Raw genomic sequence first — 26,757 nt, forward strand, 5'->3', positions numbered from 1 at the left:
TGAGCAAAAGGGAGAAGCCCTCCTAATTTATTAGAATTCAAGTAGGTAGTCATTCTGCGGCATCCAACTGATGCCCTATGGCTACCTTAGCCTTTGTTTCTCTATTGACCAGTTCACGTGGTTCCCCCGTGGGCTGGAAATGTTTTAATGGGCTACTCGGACCAGAGTCAGGCTCTTTCTCCCCGAAAGTCCTTTAGATTCTCTCGTGCCTTTCACGTACTCTGGTTTTGGGGCGACCCGCTCCAAGAGAAAGGTACAAAGAAATCCCACCGAGACCCAGGGGGATTCACAGTTCACCAGGCTTCACGAACGTTCGCCTCATTGAGCTTTCCAGATTCACCTCTGGAAATAAAGGATTTCTGAAGGTGGGCTTTCATTTACAGATGAAGTAAAAGTCGGTCTTCATTAATAACATCGATCGTGAATCGAGCGCCTACACAGAACCATACGCCTGTACTGGCAAAGGATAATCACACACGCACACACGTAAAATTCAGATTACACTTAGTTTTCCCTAGCCAGAGTTCCCGGCCAAATTCTTGTCTTGCACAGTCTCTTCTTCTTGAGCGGGATAACGGGCTGACTGTGTTCTCTGTGTTGCTACTTACTACAACCTTCCCCATTTCCAGCTTGCTGTCTCAACCCTCACCTGGCCTTTTGTTAGCTGTTGTCCTGTTCACAGGATGCCGACGTTAAAAATAAAATGAATCCCATCTTTCTCACCTTAAGCTCTTTTAGAGAGTGGGGCCGGTCAGTGATCTCGTTCATAACCCTCGCCCAGTTCAATGCCATGCGCGTAGCGAGCACTTCATAAATACTCGGGGAAAGAATTCAATATTAGAAGCAAAGCAAAAATATGAATTTAAGATTGTCACTCTTCACTGGTATTTTTGTGCTGGACCTAGAAGTCCCCGACCAAACAGGAGGTCGGGATGGGGGAACTGCAGCCGCGGTCGGGTGGACGAAGACATGACCAAGGGGCCGACCATCTTCCAAGGCCCATAATCACAGGGGGTACCGTCTCCCCTCCTCCTTCTTCTCTTCCTCCTCCTCCTCCTCCTCCTCCAAAATGCAACCTTTCAGACCAATGCCTCAGGTGCACGTACAGGGCAGAAATGCCCGCCCTCGTCTGAAGACCTGGCAGGAAAAAAAATGTGTGACAGGGGTAACCCTGCCAGGAAAATTCCGGTTTTGCTTTATTTCCCCGTCAGCCTGGTTCCTCAAGGATGAAGCGGACTCGGCCTAAGGTCACTTCCTCAGCAGCGTGACACCGAGGGGTAAAATCCAGCTCAGGCCTATCGGTGCCCGTTCCCCCACCTCCCTCAGGGAAGTGACGCTCCTGTGGGCCTAAAATGGCCCCAGCGGACGCCGGGCCATTTACCCAACGGGTCCGTCTAGCTCCATTTTTGCGACACTCCTTCTCCCATCTCAGTCCCAGCTGGTCTGTGCGTAAACAGCCCTTCACACCTCGAGGGCTGTTGCGTTGAATTTAAACAATCAGGCAGGTTCTGTTAAAGGAGAAAGGCGATCAGTTCAGCATCTCTTCGTGGGAGGGATCATCTCTTTGAGATGATCAAGTTAAATGGATGTGGGGCTAACGTCAGACCGAATCTTCCATAGAGGAAAGGCTTTCCGGAGCCCTCTGGCCAGGCAAAGGTGAAACTCTGCATTAGGCACGTAAACATCAGGAATAATTCCATTTTGGCCAGCTGCTCTCCCATGCACACACGCTTCCCTAAAAGAAAACAGGAATCAAAATCAGTATTCGACAGATAAGACCCTTCTCTCTCCCTCCTCTCTCCCCCCGTCCCCAATTCTCGGCTCTCTGAAGTCAGGAAAGTCAAATTTAGATCGATTCTGAACTTGCTCATTTTGTCCTGCAGGTATTAAGGACTTTACACCAGAACATGTCCAACTAATTCAAAATCTATACCTCTGATTAATAATTACGGCAAAACTGTCTTACAAGGGTCTTCTCAAAGTTTTCCTATTTAGGATTTTAGGATTTTCAGTGCAGGGTATGTCCACAGTTTTCCATTTTCCTTCTAAGGAGCTTTCCCTAGCAGTCAAAGTCTGGGGTCCGATAAATCGGACACGGGCTAACTGAAGTGAGCCGGACAATGAAGCGCACTCTTGCCGAGCGCACCTATCGAAACCAACTTGCTTCCAAATAGCCTCGATGAAACTGAAGGGTTGGCTGGGGATAAAATGATGCTAAATAGGCCAATAGTACCTCCTGCCATCTGTATACTATTGCGGTCATCTCCTTCTCTCTCCCCTACCTCCCACCAAATCCCACAGTGACTCGGTTTCCCCTGGAGCTGAGCTCCGCCTCTTGCCTTTCACAACCACCTCCATCCTGCTCCCTCAGTGGCTTCTCGTCTCTGCCACACCCCCGTCTGCCTCTACCCTATTGACAAATGGGTCGGTCGGGAAATGGGACGAGGATGGGGAGATGGCGGAGGACGGGGGGAAGGCTGAAAGGAGGCTGTGCAGAGAGGATGTGGGGGTGAATCCACAGCCTTCATTCATTCATTCAACAGTATTTACTGAGCGCTTACTATGTGCGGAGCACTCTAAGCGTTTGGAATGTACAAATCGGTAACAGATCGGGACAGTCCCCGCCCTCTGACGGGCTTACGGTCTAACCGGGGGGAGCCTTGAAGGTGCAGTGGCTTCGGACTCAAGCGGTCAGAATCGCAAATCTCGGGGTCGGACTGTCCAATGGAGCCTCGGCGGCCAGCTGAATTTTTTGCTGATCTAAAATAGGTGGTTTAAGAAATTCGGCTTCAGCTCCAATTATTACCGCTTGGTCCCTTCAAACTTCTTAAGAACACTGACTGAGCCACGGCAGGAAGATTTGCCGAGGAGAGACTTGGGTTCTCGGCTTAGTGATATTTAAGCTGGGAAAGGGTCGGGGGGATGAATTAGCAAATGCCAGTGAGAGAAATGAAAATTCTGCAGGCTTACGAGAAATTTGGCAGCCCATTAAAAAAAAATCTATATAGATGTAAAGCACTCTAACAAGATCGAGAACGATCACAGCCCCAAACTCCCAATACCCAAATGGTTTGGGAAACGCTTTGGGAATCCGGTAGTCACTACTGTACCCTGCTAGGGGACACTACAGGACTAACACAGAACAGCACCAGATCGGAGAGCGTCTACCTCATATCCCCGGTCAGATTGGACGATCCCATGGATATGCTGGGAACTGGGAGGACGGAGGGAATGTCAATCCCTTTTCCCGTGCTTTCACTTAAAAATGGTATTTAATGAGCGCTTACCATGTGCAGGGCACTGTACTAAGCGCTCGGGAGAGAACACTACAACAGATATAGCAGACTCGAGCTCGGGGCTGGGAGTTAGGAGGTCGTGAGTTCTAATCCCGACTCGGCCGCTTGCCTGCTGTGTGACCTCGGGTAAGTCACTTCACTTCTTGTGGCCTCAGTTACCTCACCTGTAAAATGGGGATTAAGACTGAGCGCTCCAGACTGGGTCCAACCTGATTACCTTGTATCTGCCCCAGTGCTTGGCACAGAGTAAGTGCTTAATAAATATTGTTATTATTATTGTTGCCCATAATTCATTCATTCATTCATTCATATTTATTGAGTACTTACAGTGTGCAGATCACTATACAAAACGTTTGGGAAAATACAATATTAAACAGTGACATTCCCTGCCCACAATGAGTTTACAGCCTAGAGGGGGAGACACTAATATGAATAATTTAATAATAATAATAATAACAATAATAATGAGAAGCAGCATGGCTCAGTGGAAAGAGCACGGGCTTCGGAGTCAGAGGTCATGAGTTCGACTCCTGGCTCTGTCACTTGTCAGCTGTGTGACCGTGGGCAAGTCACTTCACTTCTCTGTGCCTCAGTTACCTCATCTGTAAAATGGGGATTAACCGTGAGCCTCACGTGGGACAACCTGATTAGCCTGTATCTATCCCAGCGCTTAGAACAGTGCTCTGCACATAGTAAGCGCTTAATAAATACCAACATTATTACTTCACTACTCCGTGCCTCAGTTCCCTCATCTGTAAAATGGGGATTAAGATTGCGAGCCCCACGTGGGACAACCTGATTCCCCCGTGTCTACCCCAGCGCTTAGAACAGTGCTCTGCGCATAGTAAGCGCTTAACAAATACCAACATTATTAGAATTTATAATATAAAATTTCAAGATGTGTATAAAAGTGTGGTGGGGTTGAGGGCGGAGTGAATATCAAGTGCCCAAAGGGCACGGATCCAAGGTGCGTAGATGACACGGAAGGGAGGGCGAGCTGGGGAGAAGAGGGCTTAATCGGGGAAGGCTTCTTGGAGGAGAAGTCACCTTACGATGTGACGCGCTTCGCCCAGCTCGATGAGCTGCCCCCTATTTCCGATCTGAGAAGTTTGAGGGTAGAGTTTGGAGACCCTCCTCCTACTCCAACCCAGCCCGGACACTTGGCTCCTCTAATGCGAACCTCACTGTGCCTCCATCTCGTCTATCTCGCCGCCGATCCCTGGCCCACGACCTGCCTCTGGCCTGGAACGCCCTCCCTCCTCAAATCTCACAGACAATTACCCGCTCCCGCTTCAAAGCCTTATTGAAGGTACCTCTCCTTCGGGAGGCCTTCCCTGACTAACCACCCCCTACGGACTCTTTCCTCCTCTCCCACTCCCTTCTGCGTCCGACTCGCTCCCTTTGTTCTTCTCCCCTCCTGAGGGACGTATCCGTCATTTACTTATTTATATTAATGTCTGTCTCCGCCCGGTCTAGACCGTAAAAGCTCGTTGCGGGCAGGGAATGCGTCCGTTTATCGTTGCGCTGTACTCTCCCAAGCGCTCAGTACAGTGCTCTGCACCCAGTAAGCGCTCGATAAGCACGATCGAATGAATTTACGAGACCCAGTCAGCACCACATCCGGGCGGCCCCGAAGTGAATCCGGACGTCAGGGCCCGGAGAAGAACGGAGAGACCGGAACGAGCTTGAAAGACGTAGCCTTCACAGTCGTCCCTCCTCTTCCCGCACCTTGAGAGCCCGTGCAGCTTCCGAGAGGCAGGCGCGGGAAGACTCTCCCTCGCTGAGCAAACTCGAAATTCTGGGGCTCCCTCCCCCTCCTCCACTTTTTATAAAGCCGAAATCGCCCTCACAGAACCAGAGCGTTGGCCGACGACGGCACCTGCCTTCCGACCTCAGATTCCCAACAGGGTAGAACGGAAAGAAAAGGAAAACTTCGGGAGGTGACACCGGATTGGACCGCCTCATCCACCCCGCTCCCTCTCAAATGAATCGAAATCTCCCGAAGGGTCACACCTACCTAGGCCGAAGGGAATAAAGGTTTCTTTTTTGACCAGTTGTCCTTGTTCGTCCAGAAATCGTTCGGGGAGGAAGTTATCTGGTTCCTCCCATATGGCTGGGTCTCTGTGCACAGACCATAAGTTGGGCAAAATCACAGTGCCCTTAGGGATGGTGTAGCCCAGGAGCACTGAAACACACATAAAATCCAGTGGCAGTTAGGCCGAGTTTGGCTCTCGCTGGCGCGCCGATTACAGAAATGCCTACCGGAATCTCTGCTCCTGGGGTGCCCACTTTGCATTTCAACGGTGGAGCAGATTTTGGGGAGGGCGTCGGTTTACCTCAGGAGTCAGGTACCGAGGGGGTGAAGGAAGCAGAGGGAGGAGTGAGAAGAGATGAAAAAGAGGGAGTATCGTAGTTACTTTGTTTAGTGCTTTCATTAAAAAAAGAAACACCAAAAAACCCAAAACACAACAGCCCATAACCCAAATGTTTAGGTCCAAGAGGCCTGCAGAAAACAAACTGTGAGGCCATTATTGGGCAGGGATCGTCTCTTATCTGTTACCGAATTGTACATTCCAAGCGCTTGGTACAGTGCTCTTCACATAGTAGGCGCTCAATAATACTATTAAATGAAAACAAAACCAGTGTTCATTTAGGGGGAAAAAAAAATCTGAAATCCACATCACTCAGTCGATCGTGTCTTCCCACCTCAGCTTTCCATCACAAGGGGAACAACGTAAATCTAGTTGTTTTTTTAGGTAATTTGTAGGGATTGGCTGAAAATCACGAAGCCGGACTGATAGGATTTTTAGCTTAGTCTGCGGGGCTGGGTGCGCCTCAGAGAGCTTTCTGACTGACAGCTGCCCAGGGGTCTGACCGATTGACGGCCGCTGCCCGGGAGTCTGGGGCTGATTGACGGCCGCTGCCCGGGAGTCTGACTTTAAGTCTGCTCCTCTCAGCCCCGCCGCTACCAACCGACCCTGAGCAAAACTGGCTCAGGCTAATAATAATGATCAAAACTGGCTCAGGCTAATAATAATGATGGCATTTGTTAAGCGCTTACTATGTGCAAAGCACTGTTCTAAGCGCTGGGGAGGATACAAAGTGATCAGGTTGTCCCACGTGGGGCTCACAGTCTTCATCCCCATTTTACAGATGAGGTAACGGAGGCAAAGAGAAGTTAAGTGACTTGCCCAGAGTCACACAGCTGACAAGTGGCTGAGCCGGGATCTGAACCCATGATCTGTGACTCCCCAGCCTGGGCTCTTTCCACTGAGCCACGCTAATGATCCACTTGATCCAGTTTTCAGCCTCCTCTGGTGGCAACCGGCTAAGGGAAGGATCCAAGCGAACCGGCGAGGCCTAGCGGAAAGAGCATCGGCCCAGCAGTCAGAGGCCATGGGTTCCAATCCTGGCTCCGCCTACTGTCTGCTGTGTGACCCTGGGAGAGTCGCTGGAGGAAACTGAGGCACAGAGAAGTTACCTCTAACATGGGGATGAGGACTGAACCGCCTGTGGGACGCGGAATGAGTCCACCCCGATTATCTATATCTCCCCAGTGCCTGGCATGTAGTAAGAGCTTGAGAGATATCATTAAAAAAGTGCTCAGTACAGTGTTCTGCCCACAACAGGCTCTCAATAACGACTGCGGGATTTGTTTAGCGCTCCACTACGTGCCGAGCACCGTTCGAAGCGCCGGGGTAGATACGAGGTAGTCAGGCTGGCCACAGTCCCTTGTCCCACCTGGAGCTCAGAGTCTTGATCCCCATTTTACAGATGAGGGAACCGAGGCCCAGAGAAGGGCAGTGACTTGTCCGAGGACACACAGCAGACACGTGGCGGAGCCGGGATTAGAACCCACGCCCTCTGACTCCTGGCCCCTGCTCTTTCCACTAGACCGTGCTGCTTCTGTGAGCAGGTGACTTGGCCAGCCTCCCCCCGAAGACAGCCCACGCGCCAGCTCTGGTTCTGGTGACCGCATATCGTGAACCAGTCGAAGCAGCACTAAGCCACCCTTGCTAGTTCTGCGACCTTGGGCCTCAGTTTCCTCCTCTGTAAAATAATAATAATAATAATGTTGGAATTTGTTAAGCGCTTACTACGTGCAGAGCACTGTTCTAAGCACCGGGGTAGACAGAAGGGAATCAGGTCGTCCCATGTGGGGCTCGCAGTCTTAATCCCCACTTTACAGATGAGGTAACTGAGGCACAGAGAAGTTAAATGACTTGCCCACAGTCACACAGCTGACAAGTGGCGGAGCCGGGATGCGAACCCATGACCTCGGACTCCAAAGCCCGGGCTCTTTCCACTGAGCGACGCTGCTTCTCTATGGGGATTAAACGCCTTCTCTCCCTCTCGCTTAGACTGTGAACCCCACGTGCGACAGGCCCCGTATCTGACCTGATTACCTTGTATCCACCCCGGCACTCGGTACAGTGCTTGGCACAGAGCAAGTGCCTAACAAATAGCACCATTATCACCGTTACCATTATTAAAGTCGCTCTCCCAAACCACCCATGCCTCACTGAGATGATCTGCCGGGTGACCACCGATGCTCAACATGAAAAGAGCTGTGGGAGGGAAGCGTCAGGCCTCAGACCCCCTCCCCCCCCTTTCCACATTCAGAGCGAGTCCATGATGACGTTCAGGCAGGAGAGGCCGGGGACGATACCTGGTCCATCCCTCACCACGAGGAAAGAGGTGCGGGATGCTAGCCATCACACGGCGCCGTCAAGCGTCCCGTGGGCCCAAAGGAAAACTAAATCCTGACTAAAATGGATCAACCAAGGCCTGGTGGATAGAGCAGGGGCCTGGAACTCAGAAAGACCTGGGTTCTAAAGCCGGATCCGCCGCCTGCCGAGTGACCCGAGCAAGGCACTTCACTGCTCCGTACCTCAGTCACCTCATCTGCAAAACGGGGATGAAGACCGGGTACCCTGGGGCTCCGGCTGGGTCAATCCCCAGAACTGTCGCCCACGCGGGGCTCTGACACTTTCTCTCCTCCGTCCCCGGGCTAGGTACGGGCATTTCTGTCCAAGTCGCGTCTGCCGCATCTGAAAACCTGATTCGGCAAGATGCCCGTCGCGTACCGGTCTCCTCCGTGGTCATGCGAGGGATGGAAAAGGGGACGACGACCGTCATCCTCTGAACCTCCATGATGGTGGCCTCCGTGTAGGGCATGTGGACTTTGTCGGTCAGGGACGGGGCCCTGTCCCGACCGATGACCCTGTCGATCTCTTGGTGGACCTTTTCTGTGGAAGAGTGGTCGAAAGGAAGGTGAGCAGACTGGAGTTTAGCGAAGGAGCGAGCCTCCCCTCCGTCCCCCACAAAGGGAAGCGCACCGACACCCACCCACCTACACACGCACTCTCAGGCGGGGTCACCAGGAAGGCAAACAGCTGCCGCTGCCGTTGATGGAATCTTCCATCGAAAATGGCAGGCAAGTCACGTGACTTTTTTTAATGGTATAATAATAACTGTGGTATCTGTTAAGCGCTTACTATGTGCTGGGGGATACCAGGTGATCAGGTTGTCCCACGTGGGGCTCACAGTTTTTTTTAATCCCCATTTGACAGATGAGGTAACTGAGGCACAGAAAAGTTAAGTGACTTGCCCAAGCACACACAGCTGACTAGCGGCAGAGCCGGGATTAGAACTCATGACCTCTAACTCCCACCCCCGCGCTCTTTCCACTGAGTCACGCTGCTTCTCTGTTAAGCACATACTACGTGTAGGGCAGCGTTAGAGCACGGGCCCGGGGGTGGGAAGAACCGGGTGGTCTAATCCCGACTCCACCCCTCGTCTGCTGTGGGACCTTGGGCAAGTCACTTAACTTCGCTGTGCCTCAGTCACCTCACCTGGAAAGTGAGGATTAGGAGCGTGAGTCCCACGTGGGCCAGGGACTGTGCCCAACACGATCACCTTACGTCTACCCCGGGGCTCAGTGCAGTGCCTGGCACCTAGTAAGCACTTAAATACCACTATTATTATTATTACTATTATTTTAAGCGCTGGAGTGAGATACAAATCGATCAGGTCGGACACGGTCCCTGTCTCACCAGGGGCTCACAACCACTAAGAAGAAGGGAGAATGAATCCCCATTTTACAGTGGAGGAAACGGAGGCCCAGGGACGTGAAGTGATTTGTCCAAGGTCTTACGGCGGACAAGCGGGGGAGCCAGGATTAGAACCCAGGGCCTCTGACTCCACCAGGTCTCGCCATTTCCCCATGACATTCGTCATTTCCTCGGGCTGAGACCTCTCCCTCTCGGGATGAGGGAAGCACACGCCTCAAGGAGAGGCAAGTCTTGCTGATGACAATAAATATTTCCTGAAAAGGCCCAAATCCAGGGTCACCCTGTCTGGCCAATGAACTGGGCCAGTGAAGGGCCACGCGGCAAAGGGACTGAAAGCTCGCCGCGGGCAGGGAACGCGACTACCGACTCTGCCCAGTGCTCTGCACACGGGAAGCGCTCAATAAATACCATCGACTGATGAATCGACTGATGTGGCCAACAGCAGAGACGGCTTGGGCCCCAAGTGTAATTTATTTTGATGTCTCTCTCTCCCCTCTAGCTGTACGTTCCTTGAGGACAGAGACCATGTCTAATAATAATAATAACTGTGGTATTCGTTAAAGCACTTACTCTGTGCCGGGTCCTTAGAACAGATACAAGCAGATCGCGTAAGGACACGGTCCCTGTCCCATATGGGCTCACGGTCTTCACCCCCTTTTTACAGATGAGGCGACCGAGGCACGGGGAAGTTATGTAATTTGCCCGAGGCCTCACACCAGACAAGGGGCGGAGCCGGGATCAGAACCTAGGAGGTTGCCTATCAACCTCGGCACGAAACAAAAACTTCTCACTCTAGGCTTCGAAGCTGTCCATCACCTGGCCCCCTCCTACCTCTCCTCCCTTCTCTCTTTCCACCGCCCACCCCGCACGCTCCGCTCCTCCGCCGCCCGCCTCCTCGCCGTCCCCCGGTCTCGCCCGTCCCGCCGTCGACCCCGGGGCCGCGTCCTCCCGCGGTCCCGGAACGCCCTCCCTCCTCACCTCCGCCAAACTCATTCTCTTCCCCTCTTCAAAACCCTACTGAGAGCTCACCTCCTCCGAGAGGCCTTCCCAGACCGAGCTCCCCCTTTTCCCTCTGCTCCTCCTCTACCCCCCCTTCACCTCCCCTCAGCTAACCCCTCTTCTCCCCCCTTTCCCTCTGCTCCTCCCCCTCTCCCGTCCCCTCCCCTCGGCACCGTACTCGTCCGCTCAACCGTATATATTTTCATTTCCCTATTTATTTTGTTAATGAGCTGTCCACCGCCTCGATTCTATTTATTTGCTATTGTTTTAATGAGATGTTCATCCCCTTGCTATTGTTTTTGTCCGTCTCCCCCGATTAGACCGTAAGCCCGTCGAAGGGCAGGGACTGTATCTGTTACCGATTTGTCCATTCCAAGCGCTTAGTACAGTGCTCTGCACATAGTAAGCGCTCAATAAATACTATTGAATGAATGAATGAACCTAGATCCTTCTGACTCCCAGGCCTGTGCTCTACCCAGGCCACGCTCACTGTACTGTACTCTCCCAAGTACTTAGCACCGCGCTCTGCACACCGTAAGCACTCAGTAAAGACAGTTAATTAGCTGACTGGAAGGTGCAGCTTGGGTGGTAGGAAGACTTAGACTTTGTCGACTCTCGGCTAATCAAATTAATTATAACCCCAGAGGAAAACGAGCCACGGGTGTCTAGTCGGCTGTACGTGCGCTAAGAACTGTCAGGCCTAGGTCTGGCCTTCCTTTGCTCTCCTCCTTCTCCATCCTCATGTTCTGGATGCTTCTTAAATGCCTGGCCTTCCCCCCCACCTCCCCAACTGGACTCTATCCCCAGGGGTCAACTCTATTCCGCGTGGCTCGGTGGAAAGAGCCTGGGCTTCGGAGTCAGGGGTCATGGGTTCGACTCCCGGCTCTGCCACTCGTCAGCTGTGTGACCGTGGGCGAGTCACTTAACTTCTCCGTGCCTCAGTTCCCTCATCGGTAAAATGGGGATTAACTGTGAGCCTCACGTGGGACAACCTGATGACCCTGTATCTCCCCCGGCGCTTAGAACAGTGCTCTGCACATAGTAAGCGCTTAATAAATACCAACATTACTCCGCTCTCCCCGAAATAACCTCCCGGCTCAAATAACAACAACAGTAATAATAGTAACTGTGATGTCTGTTAAGTGCTTACTATGTGCTAGGCACCGTACTAAGCACTGGGATAGATACAAGATAATCGGTTTGGACCGAGTCCCCGTCCCACCTGGGGTTCACACTCGGAATCCCCATTTTACAGCTGAAGAAACGAAGATCTGGGTTTTAATTCCAGCTATGCCGTATGTCGGTCAGTCAATGGTATTTATCGAGCGCTTACGGTGTGCAGAGCACAGTACTGAGCGCTCGGGAGAGTACGACGTAACAACATAACAGACACATTCCCTGACCACAACCAAGCTTGCGTGTCTGCTGGGTGGCCTCGGGCAAGTTCATTTATTCATTCATTCATCGAATTGTATTTATTAAGCGCTTACTGGGTGCAGAGCACTGTACTAAGCACTGGGGAGAGTACACTATAACGATAAACAGACACGTTCCCCGCCCACAGTGAGCTTACAGTCTAGAGGGGGAGACGGACATTTAATATGAATAAATAAGTCAGAGATATGTACATAGGCGCTGCGGGGCCGGGAGGGGGGATAAATAAAGGGAGCAAGACAGGGGACGCAGAAGGGAGTGGGAAAAGAGGAAAGGAGGGCTTACGGAAGGCCTCTCGGAGGAGACGTGCCTTCCATAAGGCTCTGAAGTAAGGGAGAGTAATCGTCTGCTTGAGATGACAAGGGAGGGTGAGGGATTCGGGGTCGGCGGTGAGGAAGAGGAGATCGAGATAGAGTGAGAAGGTGAGCATTAGAGGAGTGTGCAGGTTGGGGGTTAAAAGGCGAGGAGAGAGGTGAGGTACGAGGGGGCAAGGTGATTTTGTGTTTTGAAGCCAATGGGGAGGAGCCTTTGTTTGACGTGGAGGTGGATGGGCAAACGCTGGAGTTCTCGAGGAGGGGGGAAACACGTCCCCAACGTTTCTGTAGAAAAGTCACTTCACTTCGCCGCGCCTCTGGTTCCCTCGTCTGGAAAATAGGGACTAAGGCCGGGAGCCCCACGTGGGACGGGGACCGCGACCAACCCGATTCGCCCGCATCCCCCCCGCCGAACACATAATAAGCGCTTAACAAATACCACTTTAAAAGAAAAAAGCCCCCCCTCACCTTGGACGTCCGGATTCAGGGACATATAGAGGAGACACCACAGCACGGTGTTGGTCGTGGTGTCCGTGCCGGCGATGAACAGGTCGCCGACGATATAGAACAGGTAGTCCTCGTTGAAGCTGCTATCGCCGTCCCTCTTCTGCTCCTCTTCCATATGCAGGAGGTACATATCGATGAAATCCCGGGGCGCGGTCCGATCCAGGCTCTCCCGGTGCTCTCGGATGAGCCTCTTCAGGAAGGCCGTTATATCCCTCTCGATCTGCCTCAGTTCCTTGAAGGGTCCGAAGGGGAGGTAATAGAGCCACGGGCAGACGTTGATGAGCAGGATGGGATTGCTCGTGCTGATCTCCAACCCGCGGGACATGAGGCTCAGCATCTTCTTGAACTCGCCGTTGGTGTAGTCGAAGCGCCGGCCGAAGCACAAGGAGCAGATGACGTTGGAGACGGCGTTGCCGATGACCGGCAGCGGGTCGAAGGGAGCGGCCCCGTGCTTCTGCATCTCCTCCTTCACGTTCCGGAACTCCTCGATGATCTTGGGCTCCAGGCTGAGCTTGCCCAAGCCGAAGTGACGGAGGGTCGAGTGGGAGAACTTTCGCTGCTGCTTCCACACCGGCCCGTAAGGGGCGAACACGATACCTGCCGGGGCGGGGGGGGGACAGGGAGAGAGAGAGAACGAGAGAGATGGACGGACGCGGTCGGTCTGGAGGCCGCGGGCTGGCCCAGGAAGCCGAGGAGGCGGGGGGGTGAGGGGTCGGCGGAGTGGCGGGGGGCAGGACGGGGTCGGATCGGGGGCGGCCCGAGACCGGTCACTCACGCTCTCCTCCCTGTTGAGGGCCGAAGAGGGGGAGGGCTGCTGGGCACTGCTTTTGGCCCCGCGGGGGCGGTTTCCGCACACCGAGGGCTACGGGGCGTTGACTATGACCCCGTCGGTCGTCTGTGGGGGCCGTTTTCAGCAGCGTGGCTCAGTGGAAAGAGCCCGGGCTTGGGAGCCGGAGGTCACGGGTTCTAATTCCGGCTCCGTCACTTGTCGGCCGTGTGATTTTTGGCAAGTCACTTCGCTTCTCTGGGCCTCAGTTACCTCATCTGTAAAACGGGGATTAAGACCGTGAGCCCCACGTGATTACCCCGTATCTATCCCAGTGCTTAGAACAGTGCTCGGCACGCAGTAAGCTGTTCGACAAATACCAACATTATCATTATTATTATTATTACAGGGCGTCGACGGTGGGACTGTCGGTCACGTGTGGGGGACATTTCCACCCGCTGAGGGCTACGGGGCGTTAACTACGGCCCTGTCAGTCATCTGTGGGGGCCGTTTCCACACGCCAAAGGCCACAGGGCATTGACTACGGCCCCGTCGATCACCTGCGGGGGCGGTTTCACGTGCCGAGGGCTACGGGGCCTCGGCTACAGCTCCGCCGGTCGCCTGCCAGGGGTGTTTCCACATCCCGAGGGCCACAGGCATCGACTGTGATCCCATCATTCACCTGAAAAGGGTGTTTCCACAAGCCAAGAGCCACGGGGCGTCGACTACAGCCCCGTCGGTCACCTGAGAGGAGCGTTTCCATTCGCCCGGTCCGTCCCTCCACCTCGCTTTCAATCATAATAATAATAACTGTGATGTTTAGGCGCTCGCAACCTGCCAGGCGTCGTACCGAGAGCTGGGGTGGATACGAGCAAATCGGGATGGACACGGTCCCAGTCCCCCATAGGGTTCGCGGTCTCAATCCCCACTTTAGAGAGGAGGGAACTGAGGCACAGAGAAATGCCCGAGGTCGCACGGCGGACAAGTTCCCATCCACTAGAGTGAGACGCAGGAAGCGGAACTCAGCACGGGTCATAATCTCCCCGGTGGTCAGGGAACGTGTCTACCGACTGGGTTGCGCTGTACTCTCCCGCACGCTTAGTACGGTGCTCTGCACGCAGCAAGCGCTCAATAAATACCGCCGATCGAAGGATTGATCTCTCGGTGCCGCGAATCCAATTTCAACCCTTCCTGCCAGGAGCCACCTATTCAGGGTGGCAGGGGAGGGAAAATCCTGAGCCCTCTGACGCGGCTGCAAATCGGACGTCGATTCATTCGATCGTACTTATTGAGCGAGCGCTGTACTAAGCGCTTGGGAGAGTACAATACAACAGTCGCCAGGCCCCGGCCCTCCCCTCACGACGTGCTATGGGTAGGTTCAGGAAAAGTCAGGCTGCTTTCCGGACCAGAAATGCAGCATCGGTACTTTAGCATTTTATAAGGAACTAATTTTATAACCTTTTAAAGTTCTATAGGGGGAACTGAACTCCAGGAGGCTTCAAATTAGTTCCTTGTACAGTGCTAGAGAATTGACGCGCTGTTTCTAAACGTTATTTACGCATAAATAAAAGACAGGGGGTTCCTGGCCTCCTTCGGGGACCGTTTCAATTCTTTTTGCACCACTGTCTCCAGCCCCACTGAAACAAGAGTCGACACACACGATCTTCTCCTTTGCGGGGAACGGGTCTACCAAATCTCTTGCACGGTACCCTTCCGAGCACTTAATCCGGGGCTCCGCACCCAGTAAGTGCTCAATGAATACCTTTGACGACGACGGGGACGAGAAGGTAAACATCGCATCGCAGCCGGAATGACGGTACCAAACACGTCTATCTCGGCAATCCAGAGCACCCCAAAACCTACCATCGTGTCCCAACTGTACCGCAGATTAGATCAACTTGTGGGCGGGGAAACGTGTGTGTTATGCTCTCCCAAGCGCTCAGTACAGTGCTTCTTACCCAGGATGTGTTCAATAAATAGATTGAACTTTGATTATGTGGGAGAATTTGGGTTAGAAAAGTACGGAAGATCGAATTCCACAAATAACTGTTTTTTTGTTTTTAAACTTATCCTTTCGGGAGAGCAGGGAGCCGTGCTGAGCTAGCTATAGCCAACCAATCCCAGTTTTCCACTGTGTCCTTGAATCATTTCCTCCGCCCTCCGAGCTTTCGGTTTCCCAATGTCCATTCCTCCCACCCCTCCAGGCAACAGTTTCAAACCTCAACGGCCTCCCCAAGTTCTAAACATTACAGAGGCGTCTGTCCCATCGGTCAGGCCTCAGGCCGTAGTCAGCGGAATCTTGTCTGCTGCGTGGCCTCGGGCAAATTGCTTCATTTCTCTGTGCCTCGGTTACCCCAACTATAAAAATGGGGATTAAGACTGTGAGCTTCATGTGCCCAACCCCACTGCCTTGTATCCAGCCCAGTGCTTAGTACAGAGCCTGGCACACAGTGAGCACTTAATACCATTATTATTATTAATCTGGTAGCCACTCAGTCGAGTCGTTCCGGGAATCAGGCTGTCCAAATGGGGACTGTGTGAAACAGGCTACTGGCTTCTTCTATTTCCTGGCCCCCCGGCATGCCTTTCCCCTTTTAATTTTTTTGATGCTATTTGTTAAGCGCTTACTGTGTTCCGGGCACTGTACTAAGAGGTGGGGGTAGATACAAGCTAATAATAATAATAATAATGTTGGTACTTGTTAAGCGCTTACTATGTGCAGAGCACCGTTCTAAGCGCTGGGGGAGATACAGGGTCATCAGGTGGTCCCACGTGAGGCTCACAGTCTTAATCCCCATTTGACAGATGAGGGAACTGAGGCCCAGAGAAGTGAAGTGACTCGCCCACAGTCACACAGCTGACAAGCGGCGGAGCCGGGAGTCGAACCCATGACCTCCGACTCCGAAGCCCGGGCTCTTTCCACTGAGCCGTGCCCAGGTCCCAAGCTAATCAGGTTGGTCACAGTCCCTCTGCCACTTGGGGCTCACGGTCTTAATCGCCATTTCACAGATGAGGTAACCGAGGCACAGAGAAGTCTTCTAACTTTCCGGAGGTCAGAAGGCAGACCAGTGGCCGAGCGGGGATTAGAGCCCAGGTCCTTCTGACTCCCGGGCTCGTGCTCTATCCACTCGGCCACGCTGCTTCTTTCCTTGGTCAGCAAGACCGCACCGCATCCTTTGGTTCCGTTTTGGCTTCCCACAGCCACCAAAATGTCTTTCAGTTCCGCACCCCTGACCTGGAGTGCCCTCTCTCCTCACGTCCGCCAAACTCTCTTCGCCTCTTCAAAACCCTCCTGAGAGCTCGCCTCCTCCAGGAGGCCTTCCCAGACTGCGCCCTCCCGTTCCCTCTGCTCCTCCTCCCCTTCCCATTCCCCCTTCTCCCTCCCACTCCCCACAGCACTTGTGCATATTCGTATATATTATTTATTACTCTATTTTAATGATGTGCCTCTATCTATGATTCTATTAATCTTGATGATATTGACGCCAGGCTACTCGTTATGTTTTGTGGTCTGTCGCCCCCGTTTGGACTGTGAGCCCCATGTTGGGCAGGGATTGTCTCTATCTGTCGCCGAATTGTACATTCCAAGCGCTTAGTACAGTGCTCTGCACACAGTAGGCGCTCAATAAACACGGCAGCGTGGCTCAGTGGAAAGAGCCCGGGCTTCGGAGTCGGAGGTCATGGGTTCGACTCCCGGCTCCGCCGCTTGTCAGCTGTGTGACTGTGGGCGAGTCACGTCACTTCTCTGGGCCTCAGTGACCTCATCTGTAAACTGGGGATTAACCGTGAGCCTCACCCGGGACCACCCGATGACCCTGTATCTCCCCCAGCGCTTAGAACGGTGCTCTGCCCATAGTAAGCGCTTAACAAATACCGACATTATTATTACATCACAGCTGCGGTCCTAGCCGACGAACACCACTTTCCCACTTTCTCCGCAATCGTCTGCAAACATTTCAAGTTACCCTCAAGCGATTCCTGTTTTCGCCGATCCAAAAAACAACAAAGAACACCCTCCGACGCAGACCACCATCAATCAATCATTGGTATTTGTTGAACACTCACTCTCCGCAGGGCACCGTACTACGAGCTTGGGACAGTATCAGACAACAGAACTAGCAGAGCCGTTTCCTGCCCATAAATGAGCTTAGAATCTAGCGGGGGAGACAGACATTAATACAAAAACCGAAGTAAGCGTGGAAGGGGGGCTGTTATAATAATTACGTTTATTTTGTTTATACTGTTTGCCGCTCGCTATGCGCCCAGCACTGTTCCAAGGGCGGATCTGGGCGATGGCCGTCCATCTGTCCCACTGATTTTTAGGCTCGATGACGGTCCTCCCTCCTCCTCACCTTCCAAACCCTTTTAAAATCCCATCACCTCCTCCAAGAGGCCTTCCCTGACTAAGCCGCCTGGCCGCCCCCCTCGATACTCACACTCCAGCCCTACGGCGCATAAGCGCCTTTCCTTATAACTCTTATTATTTTCTCCTTTCTGTAATTAACGTTGACGCCGGTCTCCCGCTGCAGATTGTAAGCCTGTCGCGGGCGGGGAGCACGTCTACCACCTCCATCGCACTGTACTTTTCCAAGCGCTCAGCACAGGGCTCTGCGTAAACGCTCAGTTCGTTCATTCCTCCGTTCGATCGTATTTATTAAGCGCTTACCGTGCGCAGAGCACCGTATTAAGTGCTTTCGTTCATTCGATAGTATTTATTATCGTACGGAGCGCTTGGAATGAACAAGTCGGCAACAGATAGAGACGGTCCCTGCCGTTTGACGGGCTCACGGTCTAATCGCGGGCTTACGGTCTCATCGCTAAGTGCTTTACGACACAATCGGAAAGTGCAATACGACAACAAGAAGGGACGATCCTCGCCTACAACGAGCTGCCGGCTGTGTGACTTTGGGCACGTCACTTCACTTCTCCGTGCCTCAGTTCCCTCATCTGTCAAATGGGGATGAAAACTGGGAGCCCCACGTGGGACCACCTGATCCCTTGGATCCCCCAGTGCTCAGAACAGTGCTTTGCACATAGTAAGCGCTTAACAAATACTACAGTTTATAGTAAGCGCTTAACAAATGCCACCATTATTAGAGGCGGGGAGAAATACCACCGACCGACAGGCAACTCGGCTTCGAGCCGGCTCAGCACAGTGCCCGGCACGCATAAACGCTCAACAGATACCACCGATCGATAGCCCGCGCGTTCTGGGGCCGCACATATAAATGCTCGGCAAACACCGCTGCTTGATAGCCAACTCGCCCTCCGGCCGGCTGGGCCCAGAAGCGGAGTGGAGACGTGGCTTAAGTCTGTGCCCCACGCTGGCAAGTGGGTCTTCCTCGAGCCGAGCCTGGAGGATTCATCCATTCAGGGGTATTTACTGAGCGCTTACTGTGTGCAGAGCACGGTACTAGGCGCTTGGAAAGTACAATTGGGCAACAGATAGAGACGATCCTTACTCCACGACAGGCTCAGGGGAAAGAGCCCGGGCTTGGGGTTCTGCCACTTGTCAGCTGTGTGACTGTGGGCAGGTCCCTTCACTTCCCCGTGCCTCGGTGACCTCATCTGTAAAATGGGGATTAACTGTGAGCCTCACGGGGGACGACCTGATCACCCCGTATCTACCCCAGCGCTCAGAACAGTGCTCGGCACGTAGTGAGCGCTTAACAAACACCAACGTCATTAACATTATTAGAACGGGGTGGGGAGACAGACAACAAAACAGAACAAGTAGACAGGCATCACTAGCGGCAAAACAGAGAAATAGGATCCCCTCGCCGGGGCCCGGTTTCTCTGACGGCTGTGGCAGAGCTCCAGGGCTCGGTCACGAGCTTTTCTCTGACTTCCCGATCGGGCTTCAGGGACCAGGAGGGAGCTCTCTGAGTCTCCGCGTGCGGCACGGGCTGCGCCCCACCAGACTATCTTCTAAATATCCCAGTGCCTAATCGATTGATCGATCAATCCCATTTATTGAGCGCTTATTATGTTCAGGACACTATTAAGCGCTTGTTTTAATGGCATTTGTTAAGCGCTTACTATGTGCCAGGCACTGAAATGATAATAATAATGTTGGTATTTGTCAAGCGCTTACAACGTGCAGAGCCCTGTTCTAAGCGCTGGGGGAGAGTCGGGGTCATCGGGTTGTCCCACGTGAGGCTCACAGTTAATCCCCATTTTACAGATGAGGTCACTGAGGCACAGAGAAGTGAAGTGACTTGCTGTACTAAGCGCCGGGGCAGATAGAAGGTAATCAGGGCCCAGCCCTTGCCCCACACGGGGCTCACGGTCTCCATCCCCGTTGTACAGATGAGGTAACTGAGGTACAGAGAAATGACTTGCCCAGGGTTACCCAGCAGACATGTGGTGGAGCGGGATTAGAACCCACATTCTCTGACTCCCAGGCCCATGCTCTACCCAACACAAGTGTACAACAGAATAATTTAATAATAATAATGATGATACTGGTATTTTTTAAGCACTTACTCTATGCCAAGCACCGTCTTAAGTGCTGGGGCAGATAAGCAAAGAAGGTCGGACACAGTCCCTGTCCCACACGGGGCTCGCATTCTTAATCCCCATTCTCCAGATGAGGTAACTGAGGCCCAGAAAAGGTACGCGACTTGCCCAAGGTCAGGCAGCAGCCACGTGGCAGAGCTGGGACGAGAACCCGGGCGCTTCGGCCCCCCGGGGCCGCGCTCCATCCCCTGAGCCACGCTGCCTCTCCCAGACACGCTCCCCGCTCACAACGAGCTCACGGTCTAGAGGTGAAGGCAAACGATAAAATAGATAAAATGACGGATACGTGCGGGGAATAGAGGGCAGTCGGGGGGATTGCGGAAGGAAGAGGGAAAAGAGGAAACGAGGGCTCAGTCAGGGAACGTTTCTCGGAGGAGCTGCGGCGAGGCAGCCCGCCACCGTGGATAGAGCACGGGCCTGGGAGTCGACAGGTCGTGGGTTCAAATCCCGGCTCCACCGCCTGTCCGGTGTGCGTCACTTAACTTCCTCTGTGCCTCAGTCACCTCATCTGTAAAACGAGGGTTGGGACCGGGAGCCCCTCGTGGGACAAGGGACCGCGTCTAACCCGATTGGCTCAGATCCACCCCGCACAGTAAGCGCTTGACAGATACCACAATAATTATCATCATTACTATTTAAAAGAATTCCGGGCTTAAACCTCGACTTGCAAGTTATCGTACATTTCGAGTTTGAAAATCCGCGATACGTTACAAAAGCAACAACTGCGGGCTACCAGGCACCAGAGTCATCAATCAATAGAAGCTCTGTGCGCTTACTCTGTGCAGGACACCGCACCAGCGTTTGGGAGACCGGAACAGGGCCAATGGGCACAATCCCTGCCTTCTGGGACTTTCCAATCTGGTGGGAGAGGCAGGCGGTAAAATAAAGGGAGAAGCAGCAGAGTTTAAAGATTTAGAGAGAGGCGCTAAGATCGGCAGCGTGGCTCGGTGGAAGGAGCCCGGGCTCTGGAGTCAGAGGCCACGGGTTCGAATCCCGGCTCGGCCACCCGCCAGCTGGGCGACTGTGGGCGGGTCACTTCCCTTCTCTGGGCCTCAGTGACCTCATCTGGAAAATGGGGATGAAGACCGGGAGCCCCACCGTGATTCCCCCGTGTCCACCCCGAAAAAGCGCTTAGAACGGCGCTCGGCACGCAGTAGGCGCTTCACAAATACCGACATTATTATTATCAGGGAAGGCTCCCTGGAGGGGGTGTGGCTTCCAACGGGCTTTGAAGACGGGGCGAGCGGCGGTCCATCAGACACGAAGTGGGAGGGAGACCCAGGCGGGCCGAAGGAGGCGAGGAGGAGATTTAGATGGAAGAGAACAGGGTAGAGCGACTAGGGTCAGCCTCAGAGGGGCCAAGCACGACACGGGGGCGGGAGCGGTACGGGAGAGGAGGCAAGAGGCGGTCACGGGAACGAAACCTCATTATTTTTACCGCCGACCCAGGCGACTTTCCCTCTCATTCTGAATACGAGGAAACCGGACCAAGAGAGCAAACGACTAGCTTCGCTGAATCTCCTGACATCACCCGCCGAGATAACGGAAGAATAACGTGACCGCGAGCCCCACGTAGGGCAGCTGCCTCGTACGGCCGCCTCGCTTTCCAAAGCGGCCTTAAACGGCATCTCCCGCTCCAACTCCCGTCGCCCACCCCTCAACTCGAACACCTAGTGGATCTCTTTTACATCCAACGTACGTCAAATTGTACCTTCCAAGCGTTCGGTACAGTGCTCTGCACCCAATAAGCGCCCGATAAATACGACTGAATGAGTGACTGCCATCTTTCCCCTCTCCCTCCCCCTCTCTCTCCCTTCCCCTCAGCACCGTACTCGTCCGCTCAACCGTATATATTTTCATTAGAGAAGCAGCGTGGCTCGGTGGAAAGAGCACGGGCTTTGGAGTCAGGGCTCATGAGTTCGAATCCCAGCTCTGCCACTTGTCGGCTGTGTGACTGGGGGCAGGTCACTTCACTTCTCCGTGCCTCAGTTCCCTCATCCGCAAAATGGGGATTGAGACTGCGAGCCCCACGTGGGACAACCCGATTCCCCTCTGTCTACCCCAGCGCTTAGAACGGTGCTCGGCACATAGTAAGCGCTTAACAAATACCAACATCGCCTTGATTCTATTTATTGGCTATGGTTTCAATGAGACGTCCATCCCCTCGATTCTATTTATCGCTATCGTTCTCGTCCGTCCGCCTCCCCCGATCAGACCGTAAGCCCGGCAGAGGGCAGGGCCCGTCTCTATCTGTTACCGATTTGTCCGTTCCAAGCGCTTAGTCCAGTGCTCTGCACATAGGAAGCGCTCGATAAATACCATCGAATGAATGAATCTTTCCGCGGGCGCTCACTCTCCGACACGCGCTCACTCTCCGACGCCTTCAAGGTGGCCCGATCCTCCTCATCCGAAAAGAGGGAATCCTCTCCGGGTTCCCTTCCACCTTCCCATCCCCTCGTCTTCTCTCCGGACCAAACTCCCGGAACGGGTGGCATCCGTCCACCGCCGCCTCCGCTTCCTCTCCTCCGATTCCCTTCGGCCGCTTTACGACTCGGTTTCTTCTCCCGCGACCCCACCGGGGCCCGCTCGCTCCGAGGTCACTAACGCCCCGTCCCCCCCCCCCCTTGCCAAATGGAACGGATTCTTCGCCACCCCGAGCCTCCTCAACTTCCCGGCCGCTCTCGGCCCGGCGGACCACTCCCCTCTCGCGGACAGACCGACCGAGCTCGGTTCTCAGCGCGGCTCGGCGGCAAGAGCCCGGGCTTTGGAGTCGGAGGTCGTGGGTGCGGATCCCAGCCCGGCCACTTGTCAGCCGTGTGACTCTGGGCGAGTCGCTTCCCTCCTCTGGGCCTCGGTCACCTCATCTGTAAAAGGGGGATTAAGACCGTGAGCGCCACGTGGGACGACCCGATTCCCGTGTCCATCCCAGCGCCTAGAACGGCGTTCGGCCCGTAGTAAGCGCTTAACGAACACCGACATTATCATTATTACGATTCTCTCCCGGTTCTCCTGCCTCTTTGGCGGCTCCTTCTCAGTTTCCATCCCTGCCTCTTCCCCTGCTTCCTCCCTCCCACCCCTGAACTTTTGGGTTTTCCTCAGGTCTGTTTTCCCGTTCCTCCCTCTGTTTCAAGCCCACCTTCGGTTTTCTCCCCGGCCCTGTCGGTTTTCACCCCACGCCAGCTGATCCACCTATCGATGGCAGTTGAGCGCTTACTGCGTGCGGGGCACCGTACTAAGCGCCCGGGAGAGTACAACACAATAGAGCGTGCAGACGCGGTCCCCGCTCGCCACAGGCTTACGGGCCCGACGTTGAGCTTCCGGGATGTTCCCCTCCTCCGCATCCCGAACGGCCACCGCGCTCGTGCGGTCCCTCCCCTCGTTCCGGCCTGCCTCGGACCCCGGCCTCTGCGCTGACCTCCCTGCCTCCCACCCCTCCCCGATCCAGTCGGCATCCCTCCCGGCCGCCCGGATCATCATCATCCCAAAATCTCTCCGGGCGCCTCTCCCCAGCGCGACCCTCTAACGGTCGCCCGTTCCTCTCCGCCGGACGGAGACCTCCGATCACGGGCTTTGAGGGACTCGACCACCTCCCCCTCCCTCTTCGGATGGCATTTTTTAAGTGCTTACTACGTGCCGGGCACCGTGCCGAGCGCTGGGGTTGGATACGCGTTAGCCAGGATGGACACGGTCCCGGTCCCACGCGGGGCTCACGGTTTCGATCCCCGTTTTACAGACGAGGCGACCGAGGCCCGGAGAAGTCAAGGGACCGGCCCAAGGTAAGGCGGCAGACGTGTGGCAGAGCGGGGTGGGGGGGGGGGGAAGCCACTCCTAGGCCCACGCTCTTTCGACTTCTCTTCTACAGAGAAGCGGCGCGGCTCGGTGGAAAGAGCCCGGGGCTTGGGGGTCCGCGGTCATGGGTTCGAATCCCGGCTCCGCCACCCGTCAGCTGGGTGACCCGGGGCCCGGTCACTTCACTTCTCCGTTGCTCAGTTCCCTCATCTGTCGAACGGGGCTGAAGCCCGCGAGCCTCACGGGGGCCCGCCTCAGCAGCCATCTCCCCCAGCGCTCAGCACGGCGCTCCGCCCGCAATAAGCGCTTAACGGATCCCAACGTCATCATTCTCGGCAGGGAAGCGACGGCACCGGAGGAGCGGCGTTGGCTCGGTGGGAAGGGCCCGGGCTCTGGAGTCGGAGGGCATGAGTTCGAATCCCAGCTCTGCCACTTGTCTGCTGTGTGACCTTGTGATCTCGGTGCCTCAGTGACCTCCTCTGGAAAATGGGGATGAAGACCGTGAGCCCCACGTGGGACGACCCGCTTCCCCCGCGGGGACCTACCCCGGCGCTTGGAACGGTGCTCGGCCCACAGCGAGCGCTTAGCGAATACCCACGTTATTCTTCTACCTCTGGGCCTCGGTGGCCTCATCTGTGAAATGGGGATGAAGACCGGGAGCCCCGGGTGGGCCCCCCCGCCGCCTCAGTGTCTCCCCCGGCGCTCTGCACGGGGTGAGCGCTGAACAGCCACCGACGTCATCATCACTCCTCTCTGGGCCTCAGTTCCCCCATCTGTCGAATGGAGCTGCAGACCGCGAGCCCGCCCGCCCCTACCTTTCCTGCGCGTGAGGATGGAGACGAGCGGGAGGGCGGGCCTGTCGGCGAAGAGCGGGGCCTGGCGGCGGAGCGCCTGGCTGACGGCGGGGAAGTCGGCCAGCACCACCACGGGCCGCCGCCCGCCCAGCCGCGGCCCCCACACGCTCCCGTAGCGGCCGCCCAGCTCCCGCAGCAGCGCCGGGGGCGTCCTCCCCGGCCCCCGCCGCCCGGCCCGGCCCAGCAGCAGCCGGCCCAGGCCGCCCAGCAGCGGCCACGGCCCGGGGCCCGGAGGCAGGCGGGGGGCGGCGGCCCGGAGGCCCGCCCGGAGGCGGCGGCGGCGGCGGCGGCGGCGGCCCGTCTCCCACAGCAGCCCCAGCAGCAGCAGCAGCAGCGGCAGCAGCGGCGGCAGCGACGGCGGGGCGGCGGGCGGGAGCGAGGGCTCCGGGGCCGCCCGCCCCGGCGGGGAGGACGGGGACATGACCGGGCCCCGAGCGACCGAGCGAGCGACCGACCGCCGCCGGGGTCGCCCCGAATCCCGCTCCCCACGCCGACCGATCGCGATGGAGGGGCGGGGCCGGCGCGTGTCCGTCTCCCCACAACGACCGATCACGGCGGAGGGGCGGGGCCATCGTGTGTCCGGCTCCCGACAGCGGCCAATCAGGTCAGAGGGGCGGGGCCGGATCGCTCCGCCCATTCCGCGCAGCGACCAATCGCGTCAGAGGGGCGGGGCCGGCGCGTGTCCGTCTCCCCACAACGACCGATCACGGCGGAGGGGCGGAGCCATCGTGTGTCCGGCTCTCGACAGCGGCCAATCAGGTCAGAGGGGCGGGGCCGGCGCGCTCCGCCCATTCCGCGCAGCGACCAATCGCGTCAGAGGGGCGGGGCCGGCACCGCCCCCTCCCTCCCCCGGTCGTCATCCACCACGGGGTGGGGGCGGAGGGGTTTCCACTCCCTCCTTGTCTGCCGCGTGACCTTGGGCCGGTCACTTGGCTTCCCTGGGCCTCAGTTCCCTCATCTGGAAAATGGGGCTTGAGGCAGTGTGTCCAGCCCGATCTGCTTGTCATAATAATAACGCCGCTATTTGTGAAGCGCTGACTCTCTGTGCCCAGCACCGTTCGAAGCGCTGGGGGAGACACAGGGTGATCAGGTTGTCCCACGCGAGGCCCACGGTCTTAATCCCCATTTCCCAGAGTGCTAAGAGTCAGGGGACGTGGGTTCTAATCCCGGCTCAGCCTGCTGGGTGGCCTCGGGCAAGTCGCTTCACTTCTCTGGGCCTCAGTTCCCTCATCTGTAAAACGGGGATTGAGGCTGGGAGCCTCGTGTGGGACAGGGACTGGGTCCAACCCAATTTGCTCGTAGCCACCCCGGTGCTTAGTACGGTGCCCGGTACATCCTAAGAGCTTAACAGATACCGCTTTTCTTCTTCTTCTTCTTCTTCTTCTTTTTAATATTATTAAATGCATCATTATTCTTTTCCGTTCAGCATTTTGGACCGGGCTGCAGCTCTAACTCTCAAGGGATGGGCTGGTCATCTTGAAGCAATTTTTACTAGCCTCGAGTACCGGATGGTCAGCGTGCTACCTCGGCGACAGAATGACGCGAAAGAGACTTCTCGAAAAAAAAAGGTCGGTCCAATAAATACGACTGAACGAAACGCACGTCGCTGAGCTCTCGCGACCCTGACCTGCACATCAGAGAAGCAGCGCGGCTCAGTGGAAGGAGCCCGGGCTCGGGAGTCGGAGGGCGTGGGTCCTAATCCCGGCTCCGCCGCTCGCCGGCTGGGTGACTTTGGGCAAGTCACTTCGCCTCTCTGTGCCTCCGTGACCTCGTCTGTAATACGGGGATTAGGATTGGGAGCCCCACGTGGGACAGTTGAATCACCCTGCATCTACTCCAGCGCTTAGAACGGTGCTCGGCACGTAGTAAGCGCTTCACGAATTCCGACATTAACAGATTCCAACGTTAAATTTTGCTCCTCCAGCACCAGCCTACTCACAGTGTTCCAATTTCATCTTTCTCTGCCCCGTCACCTCCATATACGTCAGACCACCACTCTCCCCAGCTGCAGAGCCTCGTGAAGGTCACGTCTCCTCCACGAGGCCTTCCCCGTTTCGGGCCTCTCTTCCCCGACTCCCTCTCCCTTCTGCGCCGTCTACGCGCTCGGACCGGCGGCCTTTGGGCACTTGGTGCTTCCCCCCGCCCCGAGCCCCACGGCGCTTACGTCTCGTCTTACGCCCGTCCAGTCGCCTCCGATCCAGATCG

At 55.5% G+C, this 26,757-nt stretch overlaps 1 protein-coding gene across 1 annotated transcript; it reads right to left on the reverse strand.

Moving 5' to 3' along the window:
• On the reverse strand, nucleotides 1-24,766 carry LOC100088100 (cytochrome P450 2U1; the record flags this gene model as incomplete). The annotated part of the gene is made up of 5 exons (XM_029076533.2): nucleotides 1-1,735; nucleotides 5,314-5,481; nucleotides 8,384-8,545; nucleotides 12,586-13,221; nucleotides 24,514-24,766. Coding segments are annotated over 5 exons (1,398 nt in total), but the record flags the coding sequence as incomplete, so codon positions are not given.
• Nucleotides 24,767-26,757: the final 1,991 nt, after the last annotated feature.

The sequence above is a fragment of the Ornithorhynchus anatinus genome, chromosome 12 (assembly GCF_004115215.2).
Source record: "Ornithorhynchus anatinus isolate Pmale09 chromosome 12, mOrnAna1.pri.v4, whole genome shotgun sequence".
In the NCBI taxonomy this organism is placed as follows: Eukaryota; Metazoa; Chordata; class Mammalia; order Monotremata; family Ornithorhynchidae; genus Ornithorhynchus; species Ornithorhynchus anatinus.